Genomic DNA, 20,998 nt, shown 5'->3' on the forward strand with positions numbered 1-20,998 from the left:
CACGATTAAAAATGGAGCAATCTGGTGAGCAGGGAGAGTGGAACTCACAGAAGTTTACACAGATGGGGGGAGGGTATGTGGATGATGATGATGATGACTGGTTTGTAGAGCGCTGAACTGCTCGGTCATCAGCACCAGTACAAATTCCCAAACTGTGCTCAGTCCAATGTCGCCACTTTCAGGAATGATGATGAAATGATGATGACGACACGAACACCCAGTCATCGCGAGGCAGATGAAAATCCCTGACCCCACCAGGAATCTAACTCGGGACCCCGTGCTCGGGAAGCGAGAACGTGACCGCGAGACCACGAGCTGCGGACAGGGTACATGGAACGTTCGCACGCAGTGGACATCCACAATAATGAAGGCAGGGGTAGTGGTGCAACGAGAAGACGTATGTCCAAACTTCATATACCTAAAGTATCTCAGAAGAGGAGGAACATGGGGTTTAACGTCACACTGGTAGACCATCACCTTCACCATCTCAGGAAATTCATCATCCTCGAAAGCCAAGATGAAGACCCCGTTAGGAGCTGTGTTTTGCCTTGGTCCTCTATGGATGCGACGGATGAAGTCACACCCCATCGCTCTAAATTGATGCACACTTTATCATCAGATTGCAAAATAATATCACTGTAAAAGGTGACACCCTGGACTCTTGTAGGCAGTGACAGTCACGGGATTGTCACCCAACTTTTCACGAGAGAGCAGCGCCTGTCACCGGGCAGGAGACGACGTTTTAATCAGCATGGAAATGGTCTTCGTCTTAGAGATGACTGTGTGTCCTCAATGTGTTCGACAAAAATTGAAGGCATTGTGGCCAATAAGGTGTCCCCTTTGGTCGTGGTACGGACCAGTTATTGGGGGGGGGGGGGGATTTTGCTCCTTGTCGTCTAGTCCTTTATTCCTCCCACGGCGCGATCAAGGAAGGGAACGCATTGGAATCACACTTCGTTGAATCATCCGCGGCCTTTCCACGCAAAGAGACTGGAGCCTTGTGACCACAAGCAGGAGAAAGTTCAAGTCGCTTCATGTGCGAACTATCTGCCATGGTACTACCCAATCCAAACGGTCGCTCTCCTCGTGGGCGCCACCTAGCCATAGCGATGGCTACGTGGCCAGCAGTCTGTTTCCAGGAGTTCACGTGCCACAGTCAGGACGGCCACACACTCCGTGGCACACGTGGGGAGCGGGCAGTGCGCACACCAACGGTGCGATCCCTGCGTGGTCAGGAGGCTACCACCGTGCAGGTGCTTCACGAGTGTGTACTGTTATTTCAGTGATTACAAAATCCAGTCAATTTACAGATAATCTGGCAGTATGAATCCACTTATCACTATGACGTTACACCACCTCTGGCCTGGATGTAAGCGTTGATTCAGTTGGGAAGGCTGACAAAGCTGTTGCAACAGTTGTCAGGCAAGCTGCCGCACGAGAGGTTGCAACTGATCCTCGATACCTCAGGTTCTGGCGCTGGGATGAAGTTTACGTCCGAGATAGCCACACAGCATCAGATATTGTTCACAGAGGGAGGTAGCATGTGTAGACAAGCAATGTCTTGTTGGGAAATGGCGCCACGAAAGTGTCGCACGCGCAGGATGTCCGTGACTGACTGTTGTGCGACAAGAGTTCCTTCAACCACTACCAAGTCGTGACTGGAAGCCACACCCAATAGCTCCCCATACCGTGACGCCAGCAGTAACAGCACGCTGCGTCTCCGGAACACTGGAGAAATGGAACCTCTGTCCAGGCCGCTGACACATTCGCCGACGATGTTCACAAGGGAAATGTAGAACCGTGATTCACCGCTAAACAATGCGACGCCATTTATCAACAATCCACGCTGCCTTCTCACGACACCGCTTCAAACTTAGTCGTTTGTGTTGTTTTGATAACGGCAGCCAACGCATGGGACGGTAATTCCCTAGTTCGACCGCTGCTAGTCTCAGATGAAAGAGTCGGTATGACACAGAACGTTACAGGAAGACCATTACTTGTTCTCAAACAACAGGCGCAGACGTTACAGTGCGCCTCCCTTGTAATGTGCAGACGCGGTTGACCGGACCTCGCAACAATCTCCATACTGTTCAAATAACGGGAACGCAGCTGTGTGACGTCGTCGACAACCGCCCATATTTCGACAGGAGCACACCCTGCCACCATCAAGGCCTGACTGCAGAAAGTAAACGCTGTGCAAAGGAATTTAAAATCTCGGTTTTTAGAGAAAGTCCGGGAAGATAAAACTCGGTCAGACACTCTAAACGCTAGCGCCAACACAAACCAAAAAAATATCGACTTCATAAATTGTCAACACTGAAATTAATAATCAGTGGCTGTGGTAGCATTAATTCTATCCCTCTATGTTTTGGCGAAGGAGAGCCCGGGATGCCATGTAGAATTTAAACAAAAACCACCGTCTCTGTTTATAAGGTTACCAGCTAATTTAATTTCAGCAGCTTCCTGCTCCTGTCGAAATATCGGAGGGTGTCGACAACATCACCCAGCTGCAGTCCCGTAAGTTATTTGAACAATGTGTGTGTCGGGAGAAACTCAGGTCTCGCGGATCTAGATACTGCACGATTCTACCATCCGTCCAGAACGCAGACCCACAATGCAGCCCCTTGGAAACAGTCAGGTGCTGATAACGCAGTCTTACACGGGTACGCGGAATTTCCGTTTCCTTCACAGTAATCTCTCACTATCTGACGCTCTCCAAGCCCTTCGTACAGGGTCAATCACCTGAAACTCGCACAAAAATTATTGCGGCAATGGAAACTACTATTGACGTGCAGTTTTGATAGAATAGAATCAGGGGCTCGTATTGTTAGCCCATCAACAGATTGTAGTAACACTTACAAAGTATTTTTGTCTAAATATACACTTTTGTAATGGAACACTGCCTATTGATATTAACGAACTAAAAGTAGGGTAAATAAGAATGTCAGCTATGCTTGTTGCAGCATTCTAGTATGGGTCGTTTTTAGAGATACCGTATTTTTAAAAGTTTCCACGCCGACCCTTCTACAATACCTGTGGTGCACACATTAAAGGACGATACAGCTGCACACACTAGTTATGTGCAGTCTGGCGTTCTGACCAGTAACGAGACAACTGACCGTCACAGGCTGCGATCAAAATGGCCACCGGCAGCGGCAATGCAAGCTTCCTCTCAGGTAGTAAACGACTGCTGCACGCGTCCTAGCATTTCAGCGGAAATGTCCGAGCAGGCTACAGCAGTATGTCAAAAAATGTTCAAATGTGTGTGAAATCTTATGGGACTTAACTGCTAAGGTCATCAGTCCCTAAGCTTACACACTACCTAACCTAAATTATCCTAAGGACAAACACACACACAGCCATGCCCGAGGGAGGACTCGAACCTCCGCCGGGACCTGCCGCACAGTCCATGACTGGAGCGCCTGAGACCGCTCGGCTAATCCCGCGCGGCAGAAGTATGTCATTGCATATGATCGGGTACAGTTGGTACGTCTTTGCAGGCAGCGTCTTTCAGCTTTCCCCACAGAAAAATGTCTACAGCCGTCAAATCCGGGCAAAAGGCCGGCCAAGGTACAGGTCCGCTGCGTCCGGTCTAGCTATTTGGAAACAACTGGTGAAGACATGCCGTGTACATCGTGTAGTTGGGCTGGACAGCCATCAGACGGCACCACACGTTCCTCCCAGCCTTCAAAGGAGAGTATCTGTAGAAAATGGTCTGTTAGGTGGCTGCGACACTTGTGCGCGTTTAATGTTCCATCTATGAAAAACGGGCCCACGAGTTGATGGTTAACTATCCCATACACTCCATGTACGCTGACGTTCCACATGACGAAGCCAACGGGGATTGTCAGCAATGCAATAATGCATTTTTCGGCGGTTTACCTGGCCATGATTAGCAAACGCGTGTGGCTTCATCGCTAAACAAGATACGTGGTACATCTAGCGTATCCTGTCTTAATGCCCATGTACAGAAGTCAAAACGATTCTCGTAACTGTTCTCATGCGACTCCTGATGGAGAGAGATGTGGTAGGGGTGGAACCTGTGTCGATGGAGAGTGTGTAGGGCGCTTGCCTGACCCGTGCTGGTTCCTCTGCGGCTGCGCCTCAGCTAACGTGCTGATCAACTGCAAGAGCACCAAGGACATTGATTTTCTCTTCTGTCGTCACTTGTTTCCTTCTCTTACGCTGTCTGTGTGTTAAACTACCAGTTACACCTGACTGGCCGAAAAGCTTGGTAAATAACTGCCGAAATGGTTGGCGTGTATTGCGATATCTTGTCGCATACACCGTACGATAACGAACACTCTTCCTACACTCTCCATACACCACCTACTGCTTGGACTGTCACACACCAACTGTGTAGCAAGTCGCAATGCACTCACTGGGGACACTATAAGTAGGCTGTTTACGTTTTTATGTTGGTAACGCCACGTAGCGCTCTCTATGAAAATCACTGACTGTTCTGTGTGACGGCTGTGGTTGGTTTGCATTGTTGGAGTATATGCTATTGTAGAGTTGGGCAGTTGGCTGTTAACAGCGCGTAGCGTTGCGCAGTTGGAGGTGAGCCGCCAGCAGTGGTGGATGTGGGGAGTGAGATGGCGGAGTTTTGAGAGCGGATGATCTGGACGTGTGTCCATCAGAGACAGTAAATTTGTAAGACTGGATGCCGTGAACTGCTATATATTATGACTTTTGAACAGTATTAAGGTGAATACATTGTTTATTCTCTATCAAAATCTTTCATTTGCTAACTATGCTTATCAGTAGTTAGTGACATCAGTAGTTAGAATCTTTTATTTAACTGGCAGTATTGGCGCTCGCTGTATTGCAGTAATTCGAGTAATGAAGATTTTTGTGAGTTAGGTGATTTGTGAAAGGTATAGGTTAATGTTAGTCAGGGCCATTCTTTTGTAGGGATTATTGAAAGTCAGATTGCGTTGCGCTAAAAATACTGTGTGTCAGTTTAGTGTTGATCAGAATAGGTAAAGAGCGAAATGTGCGAGTACGTTCAGTCCTGCTCACCTGTTTGAAAATTAAATAATGTAAGAGGTTTATCAGCACAGTCCATTATTTTTTCTAAGGGGACCTTTCAACAAGCACATTAAAGCAACATCGTACAAAGCAGCAACGCAGGCTGAATCCCACAAACCAGTGTCGCTGTGTAAACTTTTCAGAATACTACATCTCGTAAATGGCTCGCACTAGAATTCTGCAACAAGCGTCACTGACATTCTAATTAATCACGGTTTTAGTTTGCTAATGGGATTAGGCATGGTTTCATTTTTTAAAAAAGTGCTCGTTTCCACAAAACATATTATTTTAATCTGTTTTTGGCTAACAATACGATCCCCTGACTACCGATCCATTCTGTGAAAACCGCACGTCAGTAGCAGTTCCCATTTCCTCAATATTTGCAGTGCAAGTTTTAGGTAATTCTATCTGTATACCCTACAACGTCTGGAAACTAAGCCACACGCGACCGACGCTGATGCACTCTACTGGCCATTCTACCTACCACGGGGAACTGCAGCTGTATCCATGTACATACCCGCCGGTGGTGTGGACGTGTACGAAGTTACATTGACGTCAGACCGTGTCTTTTGGTGCTTCAGGCGATGTAGTCAGATAACGCCCGCGGAAAACCTTTGGAAATTTCGTCGGTGAAGTTCGGGCTGGGCCTGTACATGCGGACGCCGGAAGCTCGCCCACAGCACTGGAGGAGGAGGACAAGGAAGCAGCCTGCTGCGTGGAGCCTCACCCTTGTCCGGAGATGTTTCGCACCTGGGCCTCGCTCCAGCCCCGGGCGCTGAGCGCCTCCACGTGGCACCAGTGGTCGACGCGGTAGCCCTGGAAGACGTACGAGGTGAGGTGCCACATGTTGAAGACGCCGGGCAGCGAGCACAGCAGGAAGACGGACCACAGGAAGCGGCCGGGCCGCCCCAGCCGCCACAGCGCCGCCTCCAGGCCGTCGCCGCCAGCCTCCGGCTCGCGCTCCCCGTCCTGGAACACCGGCAGCCGGGGTCACTCAACTGTCCAGCGTTGGGGTAAAGTCAGCACACACGAAACAGGTGGACGTGCTCTTTCGTGAAACCTGCAGGTAACTGTAGTCGGAAAGCATCCTCAGACGACGCCAATGGACAAAGTCTACGTCGTAGCTGGAATTCCTCCACCTAACAAAGGAGGTGGTGGTGGTGGTGGTGGTGGTGGTGGTGGTGGTGGTTAGTGTTTAACGTCTCGTCGACAACGAGGTCATTAGAGACGGAGCGCAAGCTCGGGTTAGGGAAGGATTGGGAAGGAAATCGGCCGTGCCCTTTCAAAGGAACCATCCCAGCATTTGCCTGAAACGATTTAGGGAAATCACGGAAAACCTAAATCAGGATGGCCGGAGACGGGATTGAACCGTCGTCCTCCCGAATGCGAGTCCAGTGTGCTAACCACTGCACCACCTCGCTCGGTAAAGGAGGTGCAGTGGCCGCTAGTGTAGGAACGTATAAGCTGGTATACAGGGTGTTGCAAAAAGGTACGGCCAAACTTTCAGGAAACATTGCTCACACACAAAGAAATAAAATATGTTATGTGGACATGTGTCCGGAAATGCTTACTTTCCATGTTAGAGCTCATTTTAGTTTCGTCAGTATGTACTGTACTTCCTCGATTCACCGCCAGTTGGCCCAATTGAAGGAAGGTAATGTTGACTTCGGTGCTTGTGTTGACATGCGACTCATTGCTCTACAGTACTAGCATCAAGCACATCAGTACGTAGCATCAACAGGTTAGTGTTGATCACGAACGTGGTTTTGCAGTCAGTGCAATGTTTACAAATGCGGAGTTGGCAGATGCCCATTTGATGTATGGATTAGCACGGGGCAATAGCCTTGGCGCGGTACGTTTGTATCGAGACAGATTTCCAGAACGAAGGTGTCCCGACAGGAAGACGTTCGAAGCAATTGATCGGCGTCTTAGGGAGCACGGAACATTCCAGCTTATGACCCGCGACTGGGGAAAACCTAGAACGACGAGAACACCTGCAATGGATGTGGCAATTCTTCGTGCAGTTGACGATAACCCTATTGTCAGCGTCAGAGAAGATGCTGCTGTACAAGGTAACGTTGACCACGTCACTGTATGGAGAGTGCTACGGGAGAACCAGTTGTTTCCGTACCGTGTACCGCGTGTGCAGGCACTATCAGCAGCTGATTGGCCTCCACGGGTACACTTCTGCGAATGGTTCATCCAACAATGTGTCAATGCTCATTTCAGTGCAAATGTTCTCTTTACGGATGAGGCTTCATTCCAACGTGATCAAATTGTAAATTTTCACAATCGACATGTGTGGGCTGACGAGAATCCGCACGCAATTGTGCAATCACGTCATCAACACAGATTTTCTGTGAACGTTTCGACAGGCATTGTTGGTGATGTCTCGATTGGGCCCCATGTTCTTCCACCTACGCTCAATGGAGCACGTTATCACGATTTCATACGGGATACTCTACCTGTGCTGCTAGAACATGTGCCTTTACAAGTACGACACAACATGTGGTTCACGCACGATGGAGCTCCTGCACATTTCAGTCGAAGTGTTCGTACGCTTCTCAACAACAGATTCGGTGGCCGATGGATTGGTAGAGGCGGACCAATTCCATGGCCTCCACGCTCTGCTGACCTCAACCCTCTTGACTTTCATTTATGGGGGCATTTGAAAGCTCTTGTCTACGCAACCCCGGTACCAAATGTAGAGACTCTTCTTGCTCGTATTGTGGACGGTTGTGATACAATACGCCATTCTCCAGGGCTGCATCAGCGCATCAGGGATTCCGTGCCACGGAGCGTGGATGCGTGTATCCTCGCTAACGGAGGAAATTTTGAACATTTCCTGTAGCAAAGTGTTTGAAGTCACGCTGGTACGTACTGTTGCTGTGTATTTCCATTCCATGATTAATGTGGTTTGAAGAGAAGTAATAAAATGAGCTCTAACATTGCACACCCTGTATAATAAAGACCCCCTGCCAACCCTCTACAGAGACACTGAAGTACAGGAACAATCTTCATCAGCAATGCCGCTACTCTACTGGTTATTAAAACTGCACGACCAGTAAGGATAGTAAATAACGATATTTCCAGTATTGTTTCTACGCAGTATAGTAGCAAGAAGAAGAGGTACAGTATGTAGTGCCACCCCGTGACTGGGATATTCGCCTGACTGCAAGTAGGTTGCGGCCTCTCGTCACTGTGGCACGAGAATGGTGAGGATGGTGGGCCCATCTCCCTGGTCGATTTACACCCCCAGAAAAGATACCCGCTTATTTGATAGCAGGCTGACTTCATCTGGAGCCCTTCCGGAGCGACTCGCAGGAGGAAATATCCCCTCCCCAATCTGGCACTCAGCTCTTCACCTGCATGTCCAGGCTCCACTCTAGACCAGGGAAGTCCATATATTCTGTGTGCTCTTTACGGACTGCTGTTGCTGCGGCCATTTGAATGCCGCCGAGCGCGGAAGTTTACTCCTTTGTCCGTGGAAACTAGCGCGGCCAGACAACTGATACGTTATGTTTACGCCATTCTCGAAGGCTAATAGAGAGAGAGAGAGAGAGAGAGAGAGAGAGAGAGAGAGAGAGAGAGAGAGAGAAAAGCAAGAAATAGTGTTTTCTTGAAGTTGGGAAATAAGAAATATCTTTCAACTACTTCACTGTTTTCAAAATTAATGTAGCATTTCGATAAAGCTGTATTTCCATATCAGCATGCCAAAATTGATCATTTTACTTCTTCAATCCTACATAGAGCCTAACGCGGAGAAAATGTAAATTATATGCCGGTATTTTACAGCGTCACATTCACAACAGAGATCATGCAGATTAAAGAACAAATAAAATTTGTTTTTACTTTAAGTGATTGGAGCCACAGCTTTAGAGAAATTTTTGCCTTTATTTGTTCATAACGTTTTCCGTCAGTGTGTTCGAAACACGATACTGATCTTCCCAAAGGCGTCTTATTCTTACACGTACAGTGCTCTAGATCTGATGACAGCAGTGCAACATTTTTCAGCGGCAGTCTTTGCTAATTCCTTGATTATTTCACGATTTCTAATGGTGGCGTATCCGTTGTTCCACCAATTTTACCTTCTTTCGGAGATTTTTTTGTTTCTCATGCTCGCTTTCGTAACGTCAGCTACCTGTTGATAAGATTTCCTGGCAAGGATCAGGGTCTGCATGTTTTGGGGCAAACTTCTGCAATCTGTTATGGTAAGAACATTTTTTTTTTGTTTGATTCGGACCGTACTCTAGCGCTGTTAGTCCCGCCGGAACTTCTATAGAACAACTGGGACGGGAAATGTGCCGGACACATGAATGTACAGCCCACTCTGCCATTATCTGTACCTCTGGGGCATCCCTGTAGGTTCCGAAATATTCTGCAAAATCGTCAGCAAGCAATTTTTCACAAATCGCTAAGCTCCGACAAATGTTTCTATAGGGGAGAAGGACACAGAGGCTGTTGCTACTATTTCGTTATGAGAGGAATCTGAATTAACATATGTTTACGTTCTTCAGAGAACAGTCACGTCGTCATTTAGACCTGTGAAGTGCAACGTAACTCTGGTTGTTGTGTACTGTGCCCACTCTGCCGTCACAAACAGTTCTAGATGATCGCAGTACGCCCTACTGCGAACTTTGAGACTGTTCGCGGTGGAAGACGCTTCTGTTTGTGGGCTCCATCTTTAAGAAAATGTCGCGAAACGCAGCAGACGCTGCTGCTGCTGAACGGTAGATGCGAAGGCTTCCAGCTAATTCTCAAGGCTAATCGGATTTAATATAATGCGCATAAAAAGCCGAAAAGACCCGTTATGATTTATCCAATCACTGCAATCAGTCATCCGTCGAATGTCAGCTGATATCCACCCAGAGAGAATAAATATAACAACACCCTATAAATTACATTTAGTCATGGAAGAGGTAAGTCGTGGACAAATTCACTGGTATGTATTAAGGACGTGTGTCGCACACACAGGTCACTTACAAAACTCTCATCACTACCTGTGTACTGTGCAACAGTCGGACTCTTGCGGAGTTCGGTGGACGTGTACCGGTGTTTGCTCCTCGGCAGCCAAGGAAAGACTAACACCACGTGAACGCAGCGTCACCCAGCTCACGTTTCCGTCTTTACCACACGCACGTCGGAAACACACGAACGTCACACTGATCCCTTACCTACATGTCGGTGCTTATACACCCGCATCGGGGTCGCGCTACGTTGTATGTACGCTGCAGCAACGCCCTCAAACGGAAACTTTTCATCGCCCCTTACATCATATGGAAACTTTGTATTGTGCGTGTAAACCACTGTTTATTCAGTTGCACCGTGGGCACCTTCGTATTGATATCTTTTTCCCAACGGTTTGTCAGAATCGAGGAAAGAGTTGGATATGGCACAAAGGAGGGACTGCAAGTGTTGTGTGTTACTGTGGTCTCCAAACCGAAGGCTTGTTTCACGCAGTGCTACAAGCTACTCTTGCATCTCCAAGTTTCTTCATCCCTGCGTAACTACTGCACCCTACAACGTTTGAAGCTTCGCCCCTCCTTCTTGCCTCCATTACCAAAATAACTATTCCTTGATGCCTCACGATGTGTGTATCAACCAAGACCTTCCTTTAGTACGTTTGTGCAATATACATCTTTTGTCAAAGGTTTGACTCAATATCCCTTCTTTAGTAACGCTGTTATCTGTCTAATTCTCAGCATTCTTTCGCAGCATCACGTTTCAAAAGATTCTAGCAGCTAAATGAAACAAGGATCAGCCAAAACTACAGTTGTTTCAGGGTTGCCACACACTGATCTGAATTAACGCTGGCATTTGCTGAAAACATATCAGGTCATATTTACAGCCATAATATTTCCTGCTAAAAGCTTGGACTTCCGTTTTCTGGGCAAACTTTTGTGGGACGTCACCAGTGAAAGTAATATCCATAGTTTTCATATAATACCACTGCGTTTATGCACCTTGATGCTCATATTTGTTTCTCAATGTACAAAAATGTTTAAATTGGCTCTCTCATAAGAAAGAGAGACAGACTAAGAATTTAAGAGCTATCAGACTTCTCTCTGTGATGTACTAGACGTCGCCGGCCGAAGTGGCCGTGCGGTTAAAGGCGCTGCAGTCTGGAACCGCAAGACCGCTACGGTCGCAGGTTCGAATCCTGCCTCGGGCATGGATGTTTGTGATGTCCTTAGGTTAGTTACGTTTAACAACTTCTAAGTTCTAGGGGACTAATGACCTCAGCAGTTGAGTCCCATAGTGCTCAGAGTCATTTACTAGACGTCCACAAAAAGATCATCATCAACCACATAGAAAGACACTGATTTTCATAAAGCGAAGAAATAATGTGGTTTAAAAGTAAGTGTAGCATAAGGGAGCACGTACTCACAAGGAGTGAACGAACTTTTAGAACTGTGCAGTGAGTATGAATTACTGTTTTTTCTGGGAGTCATAGGTTTCAATTAAATCTCTACTAACAGTCACTGAGGTCACGAGAAGACACTGATTCAAGTGTTGTATACGAGTATTTGAACTTAAATACTGGCAACTATTTATTCACAACCGATGCCAAAGAGTTACATGTTTGCACCTGTTTCTGTCCTTCCAAGTGGTCACCAGCGTTGTCTAGAAACCGTTGCCAGCGATGTGGAAGGTGTAGTATACCGTTAGCAGAACCTTTTCTGTTGATGGTGCGAATGGAGCGGTGTACTGCCTGTGCCTGGTGGATGGTACAGTACTTCCCAGTCCCATCGACCGAACAGAGCAGCCACAGCTTGCGCTGTATGCGCCCGCGCGTTGTCGTGCAAAATGATGGGTGGGCTGCGCAGAAAGTGTCGCCGCTTCTTTCGCAAAGCTGGTCGCAGGTGATGCTCCAAAAACGAACAGTAATACTGTGCACTGACGGTCTGCCGTGGAGGAACGTAATGCGTTAGGATATCACTATCACAGCCGTACACGAGAAGCACCATAACTTTAGACCTCTCCATTCGCACCATCAACAGCACAGGCTCTGCTCACGGTATACTGCGCCTTCCACATCCCTGGCAACGGCTTCTAGACAATGGTGGTGACCACTTTGAAGGACAGTAACAGGTGCAAACATGTAACTCTCTTGTATCGGTTGTGAATAAATAGTTGCTACTATTTGAGTTCCAACCCTCGTATAATGTCACTTTTATTCAAAGCCCATAATTGCACTGAAGCCACCGCGCATTTTGGTGGTCCATTGGAGATTACGAAAGACGTGAACTGCCTCTTAATAGTGTGACAGCAGTACATCCCCTGGTGGCCACAGGACTGCTGAGGGCTTCTTCCGGCAGGGCGTTCCAATCCTTCCCAAGCGCAGCTGGCAAGTTGTAAGGTGTCAGGCAAATCCAACACCTTCCATGAAAACCCTGGCATGATAGCAAATCCGGCAGTATGTCACATAGCTCCGAATAAATCCTGACATTAAATTAACCAAAGTAATACGATCAACGAGTGAGCAAATGGAATACCACAGGCTAACACAAGAATGCCTAAATGCATGTCATACCTTCCCACCGTGAAACAGACGCAGTTCCGAGGGAAGAAACGAAAACAGAAGCCGAGAGCAGAGTCGTGTAGGCTAGGAGGCCCTACGATAAGGGACGGACACCCACGTCACCAGCCGACCGCCAGATAGAGCCCTCCAGAAGAACAGTACAGATCTTACGATAACACTAAAAGGACCACACCAGCTGAAATTTTTAGCGTGAGACTATACCCGTCTCTGTTTCGTTGCAAAACTTAAAAACATTGCCCCACCACGAAAAGTATAACGTTTCTCATTGGATAGACAATTTTTGTAGGAGGAGCTTAAGGTTAACATTGAGACCCTGATTGGTCAGTTGAAAACACAGCCAGATACCTTTTTTTTTAAACCAACTTCGGTAAATTGTAGTAAGGAGAGAGTTGCTTCCGAGACGGCGAGCTGTATGGAGCTGCGCCGCCCGCCGCCCCCTGACGCTGCCTAACCAACGACAAGGTAATGAACACACGCGATACCACATGAGAGCGCGTAAGCCTTCACTCAGAACCGAAGAAGTCTCATCTGTTACACCCCCTTTTTACGTAATACTAGTGTCAATCATCAATTAAACTTCATGGTATTCACATTTGCTATTAGAAGCTAAAAATCTGAAACGTGATGATTTTTCTGTTATATAATTATTGAGAAGCCACATCAACCACTGTAATTTACGACAAGTTAAATAAGTAATTAAAGATAATTGAGGGTCACTGTAGACCATTTTGTTAGTTTTCTCTTTTATGAAACTTAACTTAAAACTAGATTATGGATGTGATATGGTATAGGTCATCCTTCGATCCATTGTGGAACTTGGAAACCCATTCAGGGAATATTAGTTCACATTTTTGTTGAACGTAGTTGGTTCTTATCATCCTGTATTAAAATATTTCCTTTTATCAATAGTGCAATTTATAAACAATATTTTGTGAGAAGAATAAAAATTCCAATGGTAAACTTAACTGCCTTTTCGACGTTATTTTACCAGCTGACTAAAATAGGAAAGCCTTGAACCCCTTCCACTAACTTTAGTTAGTATTAAGAACCTGTTACATGGAGTGCAGTGGAGCTGACGCTGACGCTGAAATCATTAAGTATTTGATTATATCATCGCTAGTCTCACTGAACTCCTCTGAATTCCACATGTCATGTGAGGTCTGGCGTCTCCTTACCAGCAACAGGTCCCAGGTTCAAACTAGTCAATTCCCTAAAAAACACGCTCAGAGCGTCGTTGCGCGAAAGTGGTAGGGAGACATGATATAGAACAAACAGACATCACGCAGAATGTTAGAAAGTGCTGGAGGATAATTAGTGCCTGCTGACCCATCGCATCTCTCATGTGCTCGACGGGCAACGAGTGCACGAGTCCATTTGGCGCGTACCGTCTCGTTCCAAGCGCCCATCCACATACGCTGTTGGACGCGGTCGCGCGTTATCATCCGTAAGACCGAAGTCAAGGCCTGATGGAGCCCCTGGAAGTACGCACGTGTGCAAGGAACACAGTGTTACAGTAACGTTGACCGCTGAGCGTCCCGTGTTCAAGGACTTGGAGGTCAGTGCGGCAACAACATTACGCCTTACCACACCGTAACACCTGGACCACCAAAACCATCATGTTCGGCAATGTTCTTGGGTGCGTTACGTGTTCCCACTTCTTGCTCTATGACAATACGTTCAGAATCATTACTCGGACTGAATCTGCTGTCACCCGAGAGGAACACGCGACCCCATCCTTCGCCGGTCCAGACCCTACGCCCTCGGCACCATCGCAAATATTGCGCCGATGTGCGGGCGTCGAGGGAACACGACGTACTGGCCGTCGGGCAGAGACAGAGCACACTCGTGCAGTCCCCGTGCCACATGGAGCGTCAGACTGTGCGCCTTGCAGTCCTGTTGAATGTGGTTGCAATTACACGGCTGTGCTGCTGCTGTAGTTAATCGTGGTCGACTACCTCCTTTCCTTTCGGCAGCTGTACCTATGTTCGAAACATTGCTCTTGCACCTTAAACGATGCTGTGAGCAATTCTACACTCCTGGGCTACACTTTTCACATTTCGTCCTCTTACTTTCTCGAGAATTCTTCCCTGTTTGAACACACCATTCACATGTGTCGTGACCATATTGTAATAAAGACCACCACCATAGCGCAACCTAAGTGTTCGCTGATTGACATACGCTGTCTTTTTCCCGTTTCTTGAACTTCCTGTGGAGCCAGCCACATTTGACGCTATAGTCGCAACGACCTCATGCCATGTGACTTTCAACTTTCTGTTCGCGACTGGAAGACATCTGGCAACACGCTCCCGCATGTCCATTCACTTCGACCGAGTAGTTAATATGTTACGGTACTTGATCTAGATCGTCCATAAGCTGTCCTTAGACTTCGGCAAGAAAGTGGACATTTGACAATTGAAAAATTGTAAGTCTAGGAGGGACATCCCATATTACTGAACCATTCTCAAGGTCGTAGGGGAAGCTACTAGATCTATAATCTGGGAAGTCAAAGATGTAATACGTGTTAACCAACGTACGGGGACCATGTTAACTTTTCTGATGACAACGTGTCTCTGGCTCTATTGTAAGAGAACTTCAACAGCGAATGGAATGACTTGGGAAAGCAAGTCTGAAAGTAGGTCCAAAAAATGGCTCTGAGCACTATGGGACTCAACTGCTTTGGTCATCAGTCCCCTAGAACTTAGAACTACTTAAACCTAACTAACCTAAGGACGTCACACACATCCATGCCCGAGGCAGGATTCGAAACTGCGACCGTAGCGGTCGCGCGGTTCCAGACTGTAGCGCCTAGAACCGCTCGGCCACTCCGGCCGGCTGGAAAGTGGGTCTCAAAATCAGTTATAGTACACTAAAATCACATAAAGGAAACAATACAAACCAACAGTGAAGTCATAGTACTAGTCAATGAGTTTTATACTTGGGCAGTTGTAGAAACTAGTCGGTAGACAAGAAATAAATAGACGAGCAAAATCGACTTTGATTACTTTTGGTGAAGTTAACGAAGATACCGACATATCCGAAACGCAAGGTTAACACTTACCGTTTGTTATCAATTGTGATAAGGACTTTTATTGATAAAACTATCCAGAAACAAAGTTATTTAGCTCGTAATTATCAGATGCATATGGGAAACTACTACGAGTGGCAGGAAGCCAGACAAAGACATCATGGGATATACCGGAGTGGAAGACGTAATAACGATTACGATGCAAATGAATTCCATTTGGACAGGACATATAATTAGGCAAATAGATGGTAAAGGGGCAAACGAAGTTCTCCGTTGTATTCTAAGACACAAGAAATGAGCCAAACGAAGAGGTGATGGAAGGTATGTGGTCGAGTTAGGAAACTTACTGGGGCAACATGGATGCGTGTTATTGGTGACTATAACGCATGGAGAAAGGCCTTTTGCAACTGTGGATCTCATTTGCCTGATGACGATGTTAATATCCTCAGCACTATCGGGAACAAGAGCTTTTATCAATTCCTACCGTTTTTATATCTAAGTATACAACAAATTTCCACTGTCCCCATCACGTCTGTCAATATCTTGGCAGTCACTCGTTTCTGTTTCAGAACAATATTGTGAACAATGTGCATTTAAACGGGATATTGCGCTCTACCTGGGACACTGTTTCACACGAGGTCATTCCAAGAGAGACTTCCCCTCCCCTCTTTCTTCCTCAGAGACTTTAACTGTCGACAGCGCCGTCTACACGCTGAAGTCTCAGAGTGTAGGGACTGTTTGTCCAGTGTCTCATTCTCGCTACATATTGATCACTTGTTTGACAGACTGTTGCGTCAGTGTGGTGCGTGGGAAAGAGGTGACAATTTGAATACAAGCGGGAAGGCTGTGTTCCTTCCCCCTACGAGTGTCTAGAGCAGAATACCCACGGAACTCTCTACTAATGACTGAAAATGCGAAATTGTGCATGTTTACAACGTTAGCTCTGACAACAAGATTACCGAAGAAGGTCCCGTATAGCACGAGACGGAATCAGTACTAGAAACAGGTGACGTTCGAATTAACTAATTTCGAATTGATCATCGGTGCCTAAACACCGATGTCCTATAATAATCGACCCACGAACATCTATATTACATGATGAATTTATATAATTTCACTAAAAGGCAATAAGGATATCCAATATCATATTTGTCAATAAATAAATAAATAAATAAATAAATAAATAAATAAATAAATAAAGGAATCATTACCATTGCATATCCCACTACTTTTTGTATACTTGCTGTAAAAATAACATAACATTTTTCAAGGAAGTTTCCCCTTACGTCTATCGAAAAAGAGCATATCCTGATTTTGACAACAGTCTTAAAGGAGCTGGCGATGTGACCATATAACTCAAATACTTCAGCGCAGTTTTTTGTAGATTTCACTCGGTACTTGCAATGATATGATTGCACATATCTAATGGGTCTTTTTTAAGATCTAGAAGACGTTTCAGATGAAACCTGAACTATGGTAATAAGTGTTTTTGTTTCAGTTTGGATATTATTCTTTTCTTGTGTTATTTTATAATGTTCACACAATGAACAGAATTTCGTTTTTCTGTAGTTAGTTAATTACCTAGTTTGTTAGTTTCATGTTCCATGGTTCACATGTTTGATTAATCTTACTGATGTGGAACGAGTCATTTTACATTCACGTTACACACCCATAAGTAAATATGCCCATATACCATATTTTTAGTACCGCTTGCCACCCATCACTTTCTACAAGTTACAAAATGAGAAATTCTTCTTTGGAATAGGGGTTCAAGGAGAACTGAGTTTGTTTTCAGATTTAGCTTTACTGTCTGTCAAACATGTTCTATCATTGGATAAGTGGCAAAAACTTTGGTAACAGCATTCTCCACCCCTTCTTGTGTGGAAGACAAACTTGATGTGGAGTAGTGAATGTCACTTCTTCTTCTTCTTCTTCTTCTTCTTCTTCTTGTATTGTACTTATGTACCTTATTGTTCCTCTCGAACTGAGGTGATTGTTTACAACAGACTTCATGAAGGAATAAATGTACAGTGAAGCAGTAGTCAAAATGCCAAACTTCTTAAACAAATGTCCACTAAATGATCTTGAGTGAACACCACATAATATTTTTACAGTATATTTTTGAACAGTGAAGACTTTCTTAAAGATGGGTTACCCCAGAAAATTGTTCCATATGACATTGTTGAATGAAAATTTGCAGAATGCCAACGAATTGATTTGTCTCTCCCCAATATTTGCAGTGATTCAAAATACAAATGTGGCTCAACTACGTTGCTTTAAGAATTCCAAAATGTGGTTTTCCCATTTTAAACTCTCACAGTATGTACATTAAAAGTTTTGAAGGTTCTGTTCTAAGTATTATTTCCTCGCCATGTGTGAGAACTGAATATTTTGCGTCTTTTTGGTATGATTACAATACTAGTGTCATTCTAAAAAACATTATTCTGCTTGTTGTATGTACGAGAGCAAGTCGCTTTCATAGTATGAGAAATAGTGGAGCTAAGACTGAGCCTTGTGGAACCGTGTAAATCATTTCTCCACCATCATAAAATCTCCCCTGCTTACATTAGTTGGATTAATAAGTACAACTTTCTGCTTTCTTTTAGTTAGATATGGCATTATTCCTTAGTTTGCTACACAGTCAGTGCCATAAAACATCGATTTATCCAGGAGAAGATTGTGACTGACACAATAAAATACATTAGATAGTTCACAGAACATACGAACTGCTGCTATTTCGTGATTTAGTGCTTGTAAAATTTGTTGCGTGAATGTGTAAATGGCATTCTCAGTTGAGCAACTCTTCTGAAATCTAAACTGCGATTTAGTGACGATATTATTGTCGCTCAAGTGGAATTCTATTCTAGGATACATGACCACCTCAAAAATTTTAGTAAGTGATGTCAGTATTGAAAGGGGTCGGTAATTATTCAAATCTCTTATCACCTTGCTACTGGAGTGGTTAAAATACTGCATATTTCAGTGTCTCAGGAAAACTGTCCTAAGTTCGTGATGTATCACATATTTCAGAAAATACAGTGTTTATTGTACAGGAACTAGTCATTACTGCTCTGTCGGAAACCATATCAAATCCAGATGAGTTAAATGCATCAACGTGTTTCCCTTCCTCACTGGCAGTTGTTTCAGCATTTGAAGGCAAAAGTTTGATGATTTGGATTGCCTTCCAAACTGCTAAAGGATCTTGAAGGTGTACGTCGTTGAATCTAGGATCGAACAACATCGATATGGCTAATATGTTAACATATTCAGTTTTTAGCTATCGCTTTTTTCTGTTATGATGTTACTCTTGAGATTCTCTTCAATAGTCTGCATTGGTTATATGGCAAATGATATGAAATTCAAAATACTAATTATTGGGATTACTTTAATGCTTATTATGTACCTTTATACGCAACATTCTCTAGTAGCCATTTTTATAGTAAACAGAATGCCACAACCATCTGCCAGGTCTACAGTATTATAGCTGGCAGTATGCGTGGTGCACTAGCATGGCGTTAATGATAATAGTTAATCAGTAGACAGAGCTGCAAGTATCTTTCAGTCACGCAACACGTTGAATTCCACTAGTGGATATTCTTGAATTAGTTTGACGTCTGATTTTTTCTAAGTTCATCAATTCGTTTAAACTACATTACAATCAAATTGAGCATGTGGAAAAAACGATGTATAACTTTGTTCCAAATGCCTTTTTTGCGACATCGGAAGTAGTTATATTCTACACCTATAGCTATAGCTATATGGATACTATGCAAGTCATACTTAAGTGCCTGGCAGAGGGTTCATCGAACCACGTTCAGACTAATCCTCTATTATTCCACGAACAGCGCGCGGAAAAAAACGAACACACATACCTTTCCGTGCGAGCTCAGATTTACATTATTTTATTATGATGATCGTTTGTCTATGTAGGTCGGCGTCAACAAAATGCTTTAGCATTTGGAGGAAGATGCTGGTGATCGAAATTTCGTAAGAAGATCCAGTGACAACGAGGAACGCCTTTGTTTTAATGTTGTCCACCCCAAATCCTGTATGATGTCAGTGACACTCTCTCCCCTATTTGTCTATAGTACAAAACGTGTTGTTCTTTACACTTTCTCGATGCGCTCCGTTAATCCTATCTGGTAAGGATCCCACATCAGGCAGTAGTATTCCAAGAGGACGGGCGAGAGGAGCGTAGGCAATCTCTTTAGTAGATGTGTTGCATCGCCTGCCAACAAATCGCAGTCTTTGGTCCGTCTTCCCCACAACATTTGCTGTTTGTTCCTTCCATTTGAATTTGTTCGTAATTATTATTTCTGGGTATGCAGTTGAATTTACGGGCTTTAGATTCGATAGATTTGTCGTGCAACCGAAGTCGACCTCATTCCTTTTAATATAAAAGTCACAATGGCAACAAAACATCAGTGTTTAAAAGTCCAGATTGGACGTAGTGTAAATATTAATGATCATCGAATGCACCCAGCTATAAACCAGTTTCGGCAATTCATTTAGGTTTTCCGTAATTTGCCTAAACTGCTTGAGGTGAATGATTTTCTTTTCTTGACTGTTCATTTCATTTCATCCACCTACCTCATCAAACAGAAGACGTAAAGAGGGGGTTGGGGTAGACAACAGCCATATTAATGAAGTTAAAACGAATAAATAATTGCGATTAAATTACAGTAATCGAAGATTACTTTAGATTGTATAAAAAAAAAGACGCAGATGGTGAGGATGTGAATGATCTACATCTACATCTTCATCATGACGATGCTGTTTCTGGCAACTCCTAGGTCAGCATGCAGTAAATGATGTTAAGGTAGCAATGGATGCTCGAGGACTGAAGAGCAAAACAAATGAATTGCAACGTCTTATGTCTGGAATCGAAGTGAGGGAAGGTGGGAGCCAGTTAATGGCAGATTGAGAAGTATCTGATCGATAAATCGACATCTGCACTGACGGAAAAAAATTGTATCAGCCAAAAATAATTTAGAGTAATGAAATTTCGGGAATACATTTGTCTAGATTATACACTCCTGGAAATGGAAAAAAGAACACATTGACACCGGTGTGTCAGAGCCACCATACTTGCTCCGGACACTGCGAGAGGGCTGTACAAGCAATGATCACACGCACGGCACAGCGGACACACCAGGAACCGCGGTGTTGGCCGTCGAATGGCGCTAGCTGCGCAGCATTTGTGCACCGCCGCCGTCAGTGTCAGCCAGTTTGCCGTGGCATACGGAGCTCCATCGCAGTCTTTAACACTGGTAGCATGCCGCGACAGCGTGGACGTGAACCGTATGTGCAGTTGACGGACTTTGAGCGAGGGCGTATAGTGGGCATGCGGGAGGCCGGGTGGACGTACCGGCGAATTGCTCAACACGTGGGGCGTGAGG

At 45.0% G+C, this 20,998-nt stretch overlaps 1 protein-coding gene and 1 non-coding gene across 2 annotated transcripts in view; both read right to left on the reverse strand.

Annotated features, from left to right (window-relative positions):
• The window catches only part of LOC124712060 (organic cation transporter protein-like), a 484,670-nt gene that overhangs the window by 111,873 nt on the left and 351,799 nt on the right, over nucleotides 1-20,998 (reverse strand). The window contains exon 2 of the mRNA XM_047242354.1: nucleotides 5,759-6,000. Coding sequence (XP_047098310.1) covers nucleotides 5,759-6,000 — 242 coding nt within the window. The remainder of the gene's footprint in view (nucleotides 1-5,758; nucleotides 6,001-20,998) is intronic.
• On the reverse strand, nucleotides 6,380-6,452 carry Trnaa-cgc. Its single transcript has one exon. It is a non-coding gene; the product is annotated as a tRNA-Ala (tRNA).

Source organism: Schistocerca piceifrons, chromosome 8 (genome assembly GCF_021461385.2).
Source record: "Schistocerca piceifrons isolate TAMUIC-IGC-003096 chromosome 8, iqSchPice1.1, whole genome shotgun sequence".
In the NCBI taxonomy this organism is placed as follows: Eukaryota; Metazoa; Arthropoda; class Insecta; order Orthoptera; family Acrididae; genus Schistocerca; species Schistocerca piceifrons.